This window comes from Schistocerca piceifrons, chromosome 1, assembly GCF_021461385.2.
Source record: "Schistocerca piceifrons isolate TAMUIC-IGC-003096 chromosome 1, iqSchPice1.1, whole genome shotgun sequence".
NCBI classification, from domain to species: domain Eukaryota; kingdom Metazoa; phylum Arthropoda; class Insecta; order Orthoptera; family Acrididae; genus Schistocerca; species Schistocerca piceifrons.
The window spans coordinates 1,233,433,633-1,233,448,517 of record NC_060138.1 but is presented as its reverse complement, the minus strand read 5'-3'; the positions used below and the strand labels follow the sequence as shown (position 1 = coordinate 1,233,448,517).

The window sequence follows — 14,885 nt, the reverse complement described above, 5'->3', positions numbered from 1 at the left end:
CTAGAAGCTCTTTTGGGTTATTTAACAGGAAGAAACAAAGAAATTTTGATTGCTGGTGACTTTAATACAGATTTTCTAATGCAATCTTCCAGTAAACATTCACTGCAGTAAGTAATGTGGTCTTTCAATCTAACTCACACTGAAAACTTTCCAACTAGGATCACTAAATCCTCAAGGACAGCCACTGATAACATTTTTATAGACAAATCAAAGGAACAAAATCATATCATAAAACCTGTTATAAATGGACTATCAGATCGTGACATGCAGCTCCTTGTATTAGATGTAAATTCTAAGCAGATTATCAAGACTGCTAAATCTGAGTACAGGAGAGTAGCCAATCAACCAAAAATTGAGTGTTTTAGAAAACTGCTCAAAGATACAAACTGGAAAGATGTTTGTAGTGCTCATGACATGAATGAAAAATAACACATTCATGAACAATGTCAGTATCATGTTTGAAAACTGTTTTCCTCTAAAAGTTACTCAAATTAAACAGAAGTCTATAATAAAACCATGGATTACACAAGGAATAAAGATTTCCTGTAAGACAAAAAGGAAAATGTATCTGTCGACCAAGAATAGCTCCAATGCTGATGATTTAGCTAAATACAAGGAATACTGTAAAACATTAAAAAAAGTAATTCAGACGTCTAAACAAATGCACTACGAGAAGAAGATAGCAATGTCAGGGAACAAAATAAAAACAATATGGGATATAGTGAAAGAGCAGACTGGTAGAACCAGAAAGGAACAGGAGCAGATAGCACTAAGGGTAGATGACACATTAGTAACTGATGGGCATAGTGTGGCAAATCTATTTAACAAGTACTTTATATCCGTTACTGATAGAATGGGACTTTCAGGATCAGTAAATAATGCCCTTGAATATCTGAAACTAGCCTTCACTAATAACTTCAAATACATGAATATATCACTCACTTCACCAAAAGAAATAACGTCCATAATAAAATCTTTAAAAACAAAGCATTCTAGTGGGTACGATGAAATATCAACAAAGTTAATTAAGGCATGTTCTTGTGAGTTTAGTACAATTCTAAGTTACTTGTGTAACCAGTCAATTATAACTGGGACAGTTCCTGACTGGCTAAAATGTGCAGATGTTAAGCCTCTATTCAGGAAAGGGGATAAGGAGATACCATCAAACTACAGACCGCTTTCACTTTTGCCAGCATTCTCAAACATTTTAGAAAAAGTAATGTACAGGCAGCTGCTCAACCATCTGACCACAAAGAACTTATTATCAAGAACACAGTTTGGATTTCTGAAGGGTTCTGATATTGAGAAGGCTATTTACACCTACAGTGAAAATGTACTTAATTCATTAAATAACAAATTAGAAGCAGCAGGTATTTTCTGTGACTTGTCAAAGGCATTTGATTGTGTGAACCACAACATCCTTTTAAGTAAATTAGAATTCTATGGTGTCATGGGCAGTGCTGCAAAATTGTTCAAGTCAAACCTCACTAACAGGAAACAAAGGGTGCCAGTGCAAGGGACTAGTGAATTAAGTCATCAGTCATCATCAGAATGGGAAGAAATTACATGTGGTGTCCCACAGGGATCCATCTTAGGGCCATTGCTTTTTCTTGTGTACATTAATGATCTCTCATCAGTTACACTGCCAGAAGCAGAGTTCGTTTTGTTTGCAGATGACACAAGTACTGCAATAAATGGTATGTCAAGTGCAGTTCTAGAAAGATCTGCTAATGATATTTTCATGTATATTAATAAATGGTTTAAAGTCAACTCACTGACATTAAACTTCGAAAAGACTCACTATATGCAATTCAGAACCTGTAAGAGGTTTCCACCCAGCATATGCATAAAATACAAAGAAGAGCAGATAGAAGAAGTTGACAGTCTTAAATTCCTGGGATTACAACTTGATAATAAATTCAGTTGGGAAGAGCACACCACAGAACTGCAGAAACACCTTAACAAATCTGTATTTGCAATTCGAGTGTTAGCAGATATAGGCGACATAAAAATGAAAAAGCTTGCATACTTTGCCTACTTTCATTCCATAATGTCATATGGAATAATATTTTGGGGTAACTCTTCAAGTCAAACAAAAGTTTTCAGAGTCCAAAAGCGTGTAATACGTATTATTTGTGGAGTAAATTCACAGACGTCCTGTAGAAACCTCTTCAAAGAACTGGGTATACTAACTACTGCCTCTCAGTATATTTACTCATTAATGAAATTTGTCCTAAATAATATATCTCTTTTTCCAACAAACAGCTCAGTTCATACACACAATACCAGGAACAAAAATGATCTGCACAAGGACTTAAATGCACTTACTTTAGTTCAAAAAGGGGTCCACTACTCAGGAACATTAATCTTCAATAATTTGCCAGCAAACATAAAAAAATTTAGTTACAAATAAAGATCAGTTTAAAAGGAGCCTGAAAGACTTACTAGTGGCCAACTCCTTCTACTCCATTGACGAATTTTTTAATAGAAACAAATGATGTATATATTCATACTATTAGTATTGTTATTTCAGCTTAAAAAAAATTGACATGTTCCACATCCATGAGGATCTCCTCAGCATGGATCTATGGAATGAGAACTAATCTAATCTAATCTAAATCTAATCTAGTCGTAGGGTCAGTATTGCCTCACGTGTTCCAACATTTCTACGGAAGCCAAACTGATCTTCCCCAAGGTCTGCTTCTGCCAATTTTTCCATTCATCTGTAAAGAATTCATGTTAGTATTTTGCAGCTGTCACTTATTAAACTGATAGTTCGATAATTTTCACACCTGTCAATACTTGCTTTCTTTGAGATTGTAATTACTATATTCTTCTTTAAGTCTGAAGGTATTTCGCTTGTCTCATACATCTTGCTCACTAGATGGAAGAGTTTTGTCAGGGCTGGCTCTCCCAAGGCTATTAGTAGTTCTAATAGAATGTTGTCTACTCCCAGGACCTTGTTTCGACTTAGGTCTTTCAGTGCTCTGTCAAACTCTTCACACAGTATCATATCTCCAGTTCATCTTCATCTACATCCTCTTCCAATTCTATAATATTGCCCTCCAGTACATTGCCCTTGTATAGAGTATATGTACTCCTTCCACCTTTCTGCTTTCCCTTCTTTGCTTAGAACTGGTTTTCCATCAGAGCACTTGATATTCATACAAGTGGTTCTCTTTTCTCCAAAGGTCTCTTTAATTTTCCTATGGGCAATATCTATATTACCCCTAGTGATATATGCCTCTACATCCTTACATTTATCTTCTAGCCATCCCTGCTTACCCATTTTGCACTTCCTGTCAATCTCATTTTTGAGGCATTTGTATTCCTTTTTGCCTGCTTCATTTACTGCATTTTTATATTTTCTCCTTTCATCAATTAAATTCAATATCTCTTCTGTTACCCAAGGATTTTTACTAGCCTGTATATTTTTACTTACTTGATCCTCTGCTGACTTCACTATTTCATCTCTCAAAGCTACCCATTCTTCTGCTACTGTATTTCTTTCCCCTGTCTTTGTCAATTGTTCCCTAATGCTCTCTCTGAAACTCTCTACAACCTCTGGTTCTTTCATTTTATCCAGATCCCATCTCCTTAAATTCCTACCTTTCTGCAGTTTCTTCAGCTTTAGTCTACAGTTCATAATCAATAAATTGTGGTCAGAGTCTTCAATTTAAAACCTGGTTCTTAAACTTCTGTCTTGCCATTATATAATCTATCTGAAACCTTCCAATGTCTCCAGGCCTCTTCCATGTATACAGCCTTCTTGCATGATTCTTAAACGAAGTGGTAGCTATGATTAAGTTATGCTCTGTACAAAATTCTGCCAGGCAGCTTCCTCTTTCATCCCTTACCCCCATTCCATATTCACCTACTACTTTTTCTTCTCTTCCTTTTCCTACTATCGAAGTCCAGTCCACCATGGTGATTAAATTTTCATCTCCCCTTACTATCTGAATGATTTCTTTTATCTCATCATACATTTATTCAACCTCTTCGTCATCTGCAGAGCTAGTTGGCACATAAACTTGTACTACTGTGGTAAGCATGGGCTTCATGTCTATCTTGGCTACGCTGTTCATAGTAGCTTACCTGTGCTCCTGTTTTTTTATTCATTATCAAACCCCTATTTGATTTTGTATTTATAACTCTGTATTCACCTGACTAAAAGTTTTGTTCCTCCTGTCTCCGAACTTCACTAATTCTGACTGTATCTAACTTTAACCTATCCATTTCCCTTTTTAGATTTTCTGATCTACCTGTGCAATTAAGGGATCTGACATTCCATGCTCCGATTCTCGCATTCTGTAACAAGTCATCAGAGACCAAGGGTCCCTTGTACAAAAATACTGAGAAAATATCCCTGAAAAACCCCCAAAATTTGTTTGGTGGAGTTTGCCTTTAGCATGTGTGTGGTGTCTTTATAGGTCTTCTCAAATATCCAAGCTGGGTCACTATACATTAAAGACAGTATAAAACTTTTGAGATGAAAGAATAAAAATTATAAAAAGGTACTTGTTTTCATTCATTAATATTTTGCTGCATATTATTCTGGGAGCGTTTTTTCATTGAGGATAAAGCACTCATTGCTGAGGAATAGAGGGTGCTTAATGTATGGCACAAGCATTGTGTCCAGTGTTGCTCAGGACCCATTACTAGGGTGGCAGGCTCCTATCACTGCATATACTTCGGCCCATTCCTCAGACCTTGGCATGTGGAATATCGGTTTCAGCCTAACTGTATGATTTAGGAGTGGCCTCGGGAAGAAGTTCACAAAAATGGTTTCAACATTTAGCACTTCAAGCTGATGATTCAGTAACATCTGCTAACAGAGCTTGAGTGAACTCAAGTTGATAATAACTGTAATCAAATAACCTAATACTGTCATAGACAAATTGGTAGTGTATGGTCTTGCCTTGTTCTGCATGAGAAACCTGTAGACCTTTTCATTAGTTGCTAGTTTTCTGTAAAAGATGGCAATGTATTGTTCATGTACCTTTCAGAAGTTATAGAGCGGTCAAAAAAAGTAAGTCCAATAATTCGTATTGCACTAACTGCACACCACATTCCTGATTTTCACTTAATGCTGAAGCTCTCAATGCAACTGATAACAAGTTTCAGAACTCCAGTGTTGTTCTGTGAGATCACATAGTCCAATAAATGCAAGAGCATTCCATCACAAAAAATTCAGGATCAATTTCTCCAGCATCCAAGACTTCAATAGCAAATTGGAGTATTAACATAAAGGAAAAGTGAGTACGTGATTAGGTCAGTTGGTCATTAATGTTACTTTGAAAGGTTTTTGTTTTTCCATAACTTTGTGGTGACTGGAGCCTACTTGGTATTGATTCCCTTGCAAAACTGGACACAGAACTTGCATCTTACTTAATGCCATACTAGCTGATCATCACAGCATATACTGCACAAAGGAGTGGAATGTCGCCTCGTTAACATCCCCAAGACTGTGGATAAGTCAAACACTCCACTTTATCTTTTCTTCTGGAGGTGTATCTTCAGCAACATACCAGGTGAGTCTGTTTGTAGCTTGGAAGGTACAAAATGGTGTTAGTTGCAAGAAAAGAGTAAAAGCAATCTTATGTGTGCTCATATAGAGCAACTGTCAACAAGCAGCAGCAGTCTGCGCATTCAAGCCAGTAAACGGTTTTATTCTTCCATAAGTGTTAATTACTTGCAATTAGATACAGCAGCAACTTTCAAAAACATAACACTAAACAGGAACACTTCTCAGCTTTGTCATGTTGAAGAAAAGAGCGAGATATGCAGCCATAAAAACTTTATGACATCTTACCAAGCAATCTCAGCAGTCTGACAGACAATAAAGATAATTCTGAAAACAAATACAAATGATATCTCCTTTCACTCTACAAAACAACTTTTCTTACCTAATCATTTGTGGATGGTTTTCCCTGCAATGTTAAACTTAGATTCACATTCATTTATCAGAAGCATATCACAGACAGGCTTAAGGACACCTATGTAAGTGTTGAACACTTTTGTCCACTCTCAAGAGTTCATATCAGAAGCGAAAACAGATTCTTAGTCTACCTAAATTTTGTCTTCTTAACTCATACTGGCTTGCAAAGACACTGTATCCATTATTCTGGAACAAACAAACTCCATAGCTTTCCTGCAACCATAAAATATTTAGCTACTAATAAAGAACAGTTTAAGAGGCACCTAAAGGATTTTTTGATGGCCAAATCCTTCTACTCCATTGATGAATTTCTTATGAAATCAGTTGATGTACTTATTAATTATGTCATGAAACATGAATGCTATGTATTACAAGATTTTGGTACTACAGTAATGCAATCAATATTTTAGTTTTTGATGATGCTTAGCTACAATAGCTTTATAATTATCATATGCACTTCAGTATTATACTTTCAAGTGTTTGTGGTAAGCTTTATAATTAATGTGTAAATTTAAAAAGTACACATTTTTGTACTTTTCCCACATCCTTAAGGACCAACTTACAATCTGTTGAAATATTACTGATATATTAATTCTTATGCAAAAATTTGTAATGTAATTTTGTTTTTCTGACAAGTTCCACTTCCTCAACAATCTCCTCATTAGAGTCTATGGAATGAACAGTGTATCTTATCTACTCTAATCATGAATTGAACCATACTTGTTTTCACATTGTTGCTACTTTTGGTAGATCAATATTTGCATCATTCATATATTAAAAATATTTTCTGACTGCATGAAATACGTTGCTATCCCACTGTCATCCCACACCTTTCTCGTGTAAGGGCCTATCACTCATTTGCAGTTGAAATTTTCTTCAGCCAGCACTTGCCTAATGCAAACCTATAGCCTCCTCTCTCCTTATACCTGCCAATAATTATTCCACTCTTACTGGTACACACACACACACACAAACATACTTATAAAATAATCAATGAAAATAATTTATTTTTGAAATATATAATGTCATTGCATTGATAAAAATCTACTCACCAAGCAGCGGTAGGAGAATTCACATATAAAGAGTTATTGAAATTTGCAAGCTTTTGGAGTCAGTGTGTCCTTCTTTTGGCAGAAGGATTGAATGGGAAGGAAGAGGAGTGAAGGAAAGGGCTGATGAGGTCTAAGAAATCGGGAGAGTTCAGAAAAGTAACACACAAACCTTTTTGTAAGTGTGTTCTCCTGCCGCCACTTGGCGAGTGGACTTTATCTACCCACATAAAAGATGCAGATATAGATATCAGGTTATCAGTGTCTTCTGACAGTGTTGGAATGATTTGGTTCGAGAGAGGACTATCCTGAAAACTAGTTAGTAACAGTTCCTTAAATTTTTGTAACAGCTATTTGGAGACCTTGTGAAACTAAACTGCTAAATTTGTTAGAACCATTCGACTGAGCTGAATCTGATACTATCTTCTTTTGTGCTTTATCTCACTAGTGGCCTGTTTATGGCAATATGTCCTAAACATTCTTGTGACACAATATTTGTCCTCCTTTGGAACCTTTTAACTTGGAATTTGAGGCAAACACATTTGATGTGACACATATTCCTGCCATAATACTTTTTCTTCTATCCAGTCATTGTTATTTACAAGTAAGCATTGTACATGATTTCATGTTCCACAGATTTTGTGACACAGTTTCTTATTCATGTAGCCATAGGGCCCATAGTTGCTTTGTGACTTGTCTTCATAGTCTCTTCCATTGATTTTCTTCTTCTCTGTCACTACCTCTGTCCCATTTTCACTTACATTCCTTGAGCTGACTCCTTGCCACATTTAACATCTCATCAATTGCTGTCACTTCCTTGTTGATTTATTTCCTGATCCACGACATCATAGTTTTTCTGAGCAATGTTCTAGTGAGTTTATTGCCTAATCACTCTGTAATCCCATTACCTTTCATCCTTTCCTCTTTTTGTTAAATAAACAACCCATAATCCTAAATCTAATATTTCTGAGCTTTTGTTCTTTATGGTCTTAGTACAATATGTTTTACATCATTATGCAAAATGTAATCAGTGTGCATGTCATCTTTTCAGTAGACAGTGAGAGGCAGTCAGCTCTCCACAGACATGGCAGTATTAAGCAACATCACACCAAAGGTGAAATAAGACAGAATTCTGAGTCTGACTCAAGTGGAAGTCCATCTGTAGTAAGCAGCTACAGAGTGCCGATCAAACAGCCTGTTGGAAGAAGTCTAGGTAAGCTGGATAGTATTTCTCACTGTCCTGTAACAAGTGTAGCACTGCCTTTCAACATTCTCCTCGTAGTATCAAACAATATTACAAGGTGTACAACTTTGCTTCCACAGTTTTTTCCCCAACATTTGAGGCTTTAATGAAACAAATTGGTTACACATGTATCATTCAAAGTATTTTCCATCGCTGGCCACTACTTTCTCCCATCTTTCGGGCAGTGTACGAATCCCGTGTCAAAAAAATTGTTCATCTTTTGAAGCAATCCACGAATCAATCCAATTTGTGACTTCTTCATGAGATCGCAAGTGTTGGTCTGCCAGGCCATGCGCCATTGATCTAAACAGGCAATAGTCAGAGGGAGCAATGTCTGGAGAATATGGCGGGTGGGGTAGGACTTCCCATTTTAACGTTTCCAAGTACATTTTGACCTCTTTTGCAATGTGGGGTCGAGTGGTGTCGTGCTGCAAAATCACTTTATCGTGCCTCTCACTGTATTGTGGCCGTTTGTCTTTTAATGCTCTGCTCAAACACGTTAATCACATTCAATAATGAGCACCTGTGGTTTTTTCTCTTGATTTTAATACCACATAGTACACGACACCGAACTGGTCCCACCAAATGCAGAGCATGATCTTGGAGCCGTGAATATTTAGTTTGGCCGTTGACGTGGAAGCATGGGTGGGACATCCCCATGACTTTTTGTGTTTAGGGTTATCGTAATGAACCCATTTTTCATCCCCAGTCACAATCAATGCAGAAAGCTCTTCTGTTTTTGCCTCTGACACAACGGTTCACAAACACACAAACGGCGTTCAATGTCTCTTGGTTTCAGCTCACACGGGACCCAAGTTCCTTCTTTCTGAATCATGCCCATAGCCTTGAGATGTTTTGAAATGGCTTGTTGTGTCTGTCCCACTAATCGTGCCAATTCTTCTTGAGTTTGATGCGAGTCTTACTCAGCAATGTCTCCAATTCTGCATCTTCGAAAACATTCTCTCTTCCACCACTATACTGGTCTACAATATTAAAATCACCATTCTTGAAGTGTTGAAACCACCCACAACATGTTCTTTCACTAGTAGCATCCTTACCATACGTACCTGAGAGCATTCAATGAGACTTAGCTGCTGTGCTCTTCATACTGAAACAAAACAGTATCACCTCCCACAAATGACGAGAATTAGGCTCATAAACTGACATTTTCAATCAAGAATAACTTTATGATTCATACACAAATCGACTAATGTTTAGATGAGGTTATGTTGACTGAGGTCCCAGCTAACTGCCTGATGTCTGCGATCTGTTTCTTTTCACTGATACTTACCACTGTCGCCACCTATTGGCAAATGGCAGAAGCAAAGTTGTACACTTCGTATGAAAAGATAGATTGCTACTCATCATACATAGTACACATTAATATAATAGAGGGAAACATTCCACGTGGGAAAAATTATATATAAAAACAAAGATGAGGTGACTTACCGAACGAAAGCGCTGGCAGGTCGATAGACCAATATAATAGAGGGAAACAACATTCCACGTGGGAAAAATTATATATAAAAACAAAGATGAGGTGACTTACCGAACGAAAGCGCTGGCCAGACCCCCCCCCCCCCCCCCCCGCCCCCCACACACACACGTGACCACTGTCTTTCATAATACTATTGTTTTTCCTTCCTGTACTTTCCATTGTTTTATTCTTCCTATATCCCTCATACTACTGTCAGTTTTTGCTAGTAAGCTCCACATGCTCTGTACAGATGGCAACATGCAGTAGTTAGATCACACACAGACCGCAATTATTATGTTGTTGTTGTGGTCTTCAGTTCTGAGACTGGTTTGATGAAGCTCTCCGTGCTACTCTATTCTGTGCAAGCTTCTTAATCTCCCAGTACCTACTGCAGCCTACATCCTTCTGAATCTGCTTAGTGTATTCATCTCTTGGTCTCCCTCTACGATTTTTACCCTCCACGCTGCCCTCCAATGCTAAATTGGTGATCCCTCGATGTCTCGGAACATGTCCCACCAACTGATCTCTTCTTCTAGTCAAGTTGTGATACAAGCTCCTCTTCTCCCCAATTCTATTCAATACCTCCTCATTAGTTATGTGATCAACCCATCTAATCTTCAGCATTCTTCTGTAGCACCACATTACGAAAGCTTCTATCCTCTTCTTGTCCAAACTATTTATCGTCCACGTTTCACTTCCATACATGGCTACACTCCATACAAATACTTTCAGAAACGACTTCCTGACGTTTAAATCTATACTTGATGTTAATAAATTTTTCTTCTTTGTTGTCTCTGACAGAACTACAATGTCATTGGCGAACCTCAAAGTTTTTACTTCTTCTCCATGGATTTTAATACCTACTCCGAACTTTTCTTTTGTTTCCTTTATTGCTTGCTTAATATACAGATTGAATAACATAAGGGAGAGACTACAACCCTGTCTCACTCCCTTCCCAACCACTGCTTCCCTTTCATGTCCCTCGACTCTTATAACTGGCATCTGCTTTCTGTACAAATTGTAAATAGCCTTTTGCTCTCTGTATTTTACCCCTGCCACCTTCAGAATTTGAAAGAGAGTATTCCAATCAACATTGTCAAAAGTTTCCTCTAAGTCTACAAATGCTAGAAACGTAGGTTTGCCTTTCCTTAATCTTTCTTCTAAGATAAGTCGTAGGGTCAGTATTGCCTGACATGTTCCAACATTTCTATGGAATCCAAACTGATCTTCCCCGAGGTAGGCTTCTATCAGTTTTTCCATTCATCTGTAAAGAATTCGTGTTAGTATTTTGCAGCTGTGACTTATTAAACTGATAGTTCAGTAATGTTCACATCTGTCAACACCTGCTTTCTTTGGGATTGGGATTATTATATTCTTCTTGAAGTCTGAGGGTATTTCGCCTGTCTCATATGTCTTGCTCAACAGATGGTAGAGTTTTGTCAGGACTGGCTCTCCCAAGTTTGTCATTAGTTCCAATGGAATGTTGTCTACTCCGGGGGCCTTGTTTCGACTCAGGTCTTTCAGTGCTCTGTCAAACTCTTCACGCAATATCATATCTCCCATTTCACCTTCATCTACATCCTCTTCCATTTCCATAATATTGTCCTCACGTACATCGCCCTTGTATAGGCCTTCTATATACTCCTTCCACCTTTCTGCTTTCCCTTCTTTGCTTAGAACTGGGTTTCCATCAAAGCTCTTGATATTCATGCAAGTCGTTCTCCTTTCTCCAAAGGTCTCTTTAATTTTCCTGTAGGCAGTATCTATCTTCCCCCCCATGAACCATGGACCTTGCCGTTGGTGGGGAGGCTTGCGTGCCTCAGCGATACAGATAGCCGTACCGTAGGTGCAACCACAACGGAGGGGTATCTGTTGAGAGGCCAGACAAACGTGTGGTTCCTGAAGAGGGGCAGCAGCCTTTTCAGTAGTTGCAAGGGCAACAGTCTGGATGATTGACTGATCTGGCCTTGTAACAATAACCAAAACGGCCTTGCTGTGCTGGTACTGCGAACGGCTGAAAGCAAGGGGAAACTACAGCCATAATTTTTCCCGAGGGCATGCAGCTTTACTGTATGATTACATGATGATGGCGTCCTCTTGGGTAAAATATTCCAGAGGTAAAATAGTCCCCCATTCGAATCTCCGGGCGGGGACTACTCAAGAGGATGTCGTTATCAGGAGAAAGAAAACTGGCGTTCTACGGATCGGAGCGTGGAATGTCAGATCCCTTAATCGCGCAGGTAGGTTAGAAAATTTAAAAAGGGAAATGGATAGGTTGAAGTTAGATATAGTGGGAATTAGTGAAGTTCGGTGGCAGGAGGAACAAGACTTCTGGTCAGGTGACTACAGGGTTATAAACACAAAATCAAATAGGGGTAATGCAGGAGTAGGTTTAATAATGAATAGGAAAATAGGAATGCGGGTAAGCTACTACAAACAGCATAGTGAACGCATTATTGTGGCCAAGATAGATACGAAGCCCACGCCTACTACAGTAGTACAAGTTTATATGCCAACTAGCTCTGCAGATGACGAAGAAATTGAAGAAATGTATGATGAAATAAAAGAAATTATTCAGATTGTGAAGGGAGACGAAAATTTAATAGTCATGGGTGACTGGAATTCGAGTGTAGGAAAAGGGAGAGAAGGAAACATAGTAGGTGAATATGGATTGGGGGACAGAAATGAAAGAGGAAGCCGCCTGGTCGAATTTTGCACAGAGCACAACATAATCATAACTAACACTTGGTTTAAGAATCATGAAAGAAGGTTGTATACATGGAAGAACCCTAGAGATACTAAAAGGTTTCAGATAGATTATATAATGGTGTCCGCCCCAGTAGCTGAGTGGTCAGCGTGACGGATTGCCGTCCTCTGGGCCCGGGTTCGATTCCCGGCTGGGTCGGAGATTTTCTCCGCTCAGGGACTGGGTGTTGCGTTGTGTTCATCATCCTTTCATCCCCATCCGGCGTGCAGGTCGCCCAATGTGGCGCCGAATGTAATAAGACCTGCGATATGGCGGCCGGACCTGCCCCGCGAGGGGCCTCCCGGCCAATGACGCCAAACGCTCATTTCCATTTTCATTTCCATATAATGGTAAGACAGAGATTTAGGAACCAGGTTTTAAATTGTAAGACATTTCCAGGGGCAGATGTGGACTCTGACCACAATCTATTGGTTATGACCTGTAGATTAAAACTGAAGAAACTGCAAAAAGGTGGGAATTTAAGGAGATGGGACCTGGATAAACTAAAAGAACCAGAGGTTGTACAGAGATTCAGGGAGAGCATAAGGGAGCAATTGACAGGAATGGGGGAAATAAATACAGTAGAAGAAGAATGGGTAGCTTTGAGGGATGAAGTAGTGAAGGCAGCAGAGGATCAAGTAGGTAAAAAGATGAGGGCTAGTAGAAATCCTTGGGTAACAGAAGAAATATTGAATTTAATTGATGAAAGGAGAAAATATAAAAATGCAGTAAGTGAAACAGGCAAAAAGGAATACAAACGTCTCAAAAATGAGATCGACAGGAAGTGCAAAATGGCTAAGCAGGGATGGCTAGAGGACAAATGTAAGGATGTAGAGGCCTATCTCACTAGGGGTAAGATAGATACCGCCTACAGGAAAATTAAAGAGACCTTTGGAGATAAGAGAACAACTTGTATGAATATCAAGAGCTCAGATGGAAACCCAGTTCTAAGCAAAGAAGGGAAAGCAGAAAGGTGGCAGGAGTATATAGAAGGCCTATACTAGGGCGATGTACTTGAGGACAATATTATGGAAATGGAAGAGGATGTAGATGAAGATGAAATGGGAGATATGATACTGCGTGAAGAGTTTGACAGAGCACTGAAAGACCTGAGTCGAAACAAGGCCCCCGGAGTAGACAATATTCCATTAGAACTACTGACGGCCGTGGGAGAGCCAGTCCTGACAAAACTCTACCATCTGGTGAGCAATATGTATGAAACAGGCAAAATACCCTCAGACTTCAAGAAGAATATTTTAATTCCAATCCCAAAGAAAGCAGGTGTTGACAGATGTGAAAATTACCGAACTATCAGCTTAATAAGTCACAGCTGCAAAATACTAACACGAATTCTTTACAGACGAATGGAAAAACTAGTAGAAGCCAACCTCGGGGAAGATCAGTTTGGATTCCGTAGAAACACTGGAACACGTGAGGTAATACTGACCTTACGACTTATCTTAGAAGAAAGATTAAGGAAAGGCAAACCTACGTTTCTAGCATTTGTAGACTTAGAGAAAGCTTTTGGCAATGTTGACTGGAATACTCTCTTTCACATTCTAAAGGTGGCAGGGGTAAAATACAGGGAGCGAAAGGCTATTTACAATTTGTACAGAAACCAGATGGCAGTTATAAGAGTCGAGGGACATGAAAGGGAAGCAGTGGTTGGGAAGGGGGTAAGACAGGGTTGTAGCCTCTCCCCGATGTTGTTCAATCTGTGTATTGAGCAAGCAGTAAAGGAAACAAAAGAAAAATTCGGAGTAGGTATTAAAATTCATGGAGAAGAAATAAAAACTTTGAGGTTCGCCGATGACATTGTAATTCTGTCAGAGACAGCAAAGGACTTGCAAGAGCAGTTGAATGGAATGGACAGTGTCTTGAAAGGAGGATATAAGATGAACATCAACAAAAGCAAAACAAGGATAATGGAATGTAGTCTAATTAAGTCGGGTGATGCTGAGGGAATTAGATTAGGAAATGAGGCACTTAAAGTAGTAAAGGAGTTTTGCTATTTGGGGAGCAAAATAACTGATGATGGTCGAAGTAGAGAGGATATAAAATGTAGGCTGGCAATGGCAAGGAAAGCGTTTCTGAAGAAGAGAAATTTGTTAACATCCAGTATTGATTTAAGCGTCAGGAAGTCATTTCTGAAAGTATTCGTATGGAGTGTAGCCATGTATGGAAGTGAAACATGGACGATAAATAGTTTGGACAAGAAGAGAATAGAAGCTTTCGAAATGTGGTGCTACAGAAGAATGCTGAAGATTAGATGGGTAGATCACATAACTAATGAGGAAGTATTGAATAGGATTGGGGAGAAGAGAAGTTTGTGGCACAACTTGACCAGAAGAAGGGATCGGTTGGTAGGACATGTTCTGAGGCATCAAGGGATCACCAATTTAGTATTGGAGGGCAGCGTGGAGGGTAAAAAT

At 38.8% G+C, this 14,885-nt stretch overlaps 1 protein-coding gene across 1 annotated transcript in view; it reads left to right on the top strand.

The window, feature by feature from the left end:
- The window catches only part of LOC124780139 (Down syndrome cell adhesion molecule-like protein Dscam2), a 513,871-nt gene that overhangs the window by 472,978 nt on the left and 26,008 nt on the right, over positions 1 to 14,885 (top strand). Inside the window, exon 32 of the mRNA XM_047253759.1 lies at positions 8,039 to 8,200. Within this exon, the coding sequence (XP_047109715.1) occupies positions 8,039 to 8,200 (162 nt within the window). The remainder of the gene's footprint in view (positions 1 to 8,038; positions 8,201 to 14,885) is intronic.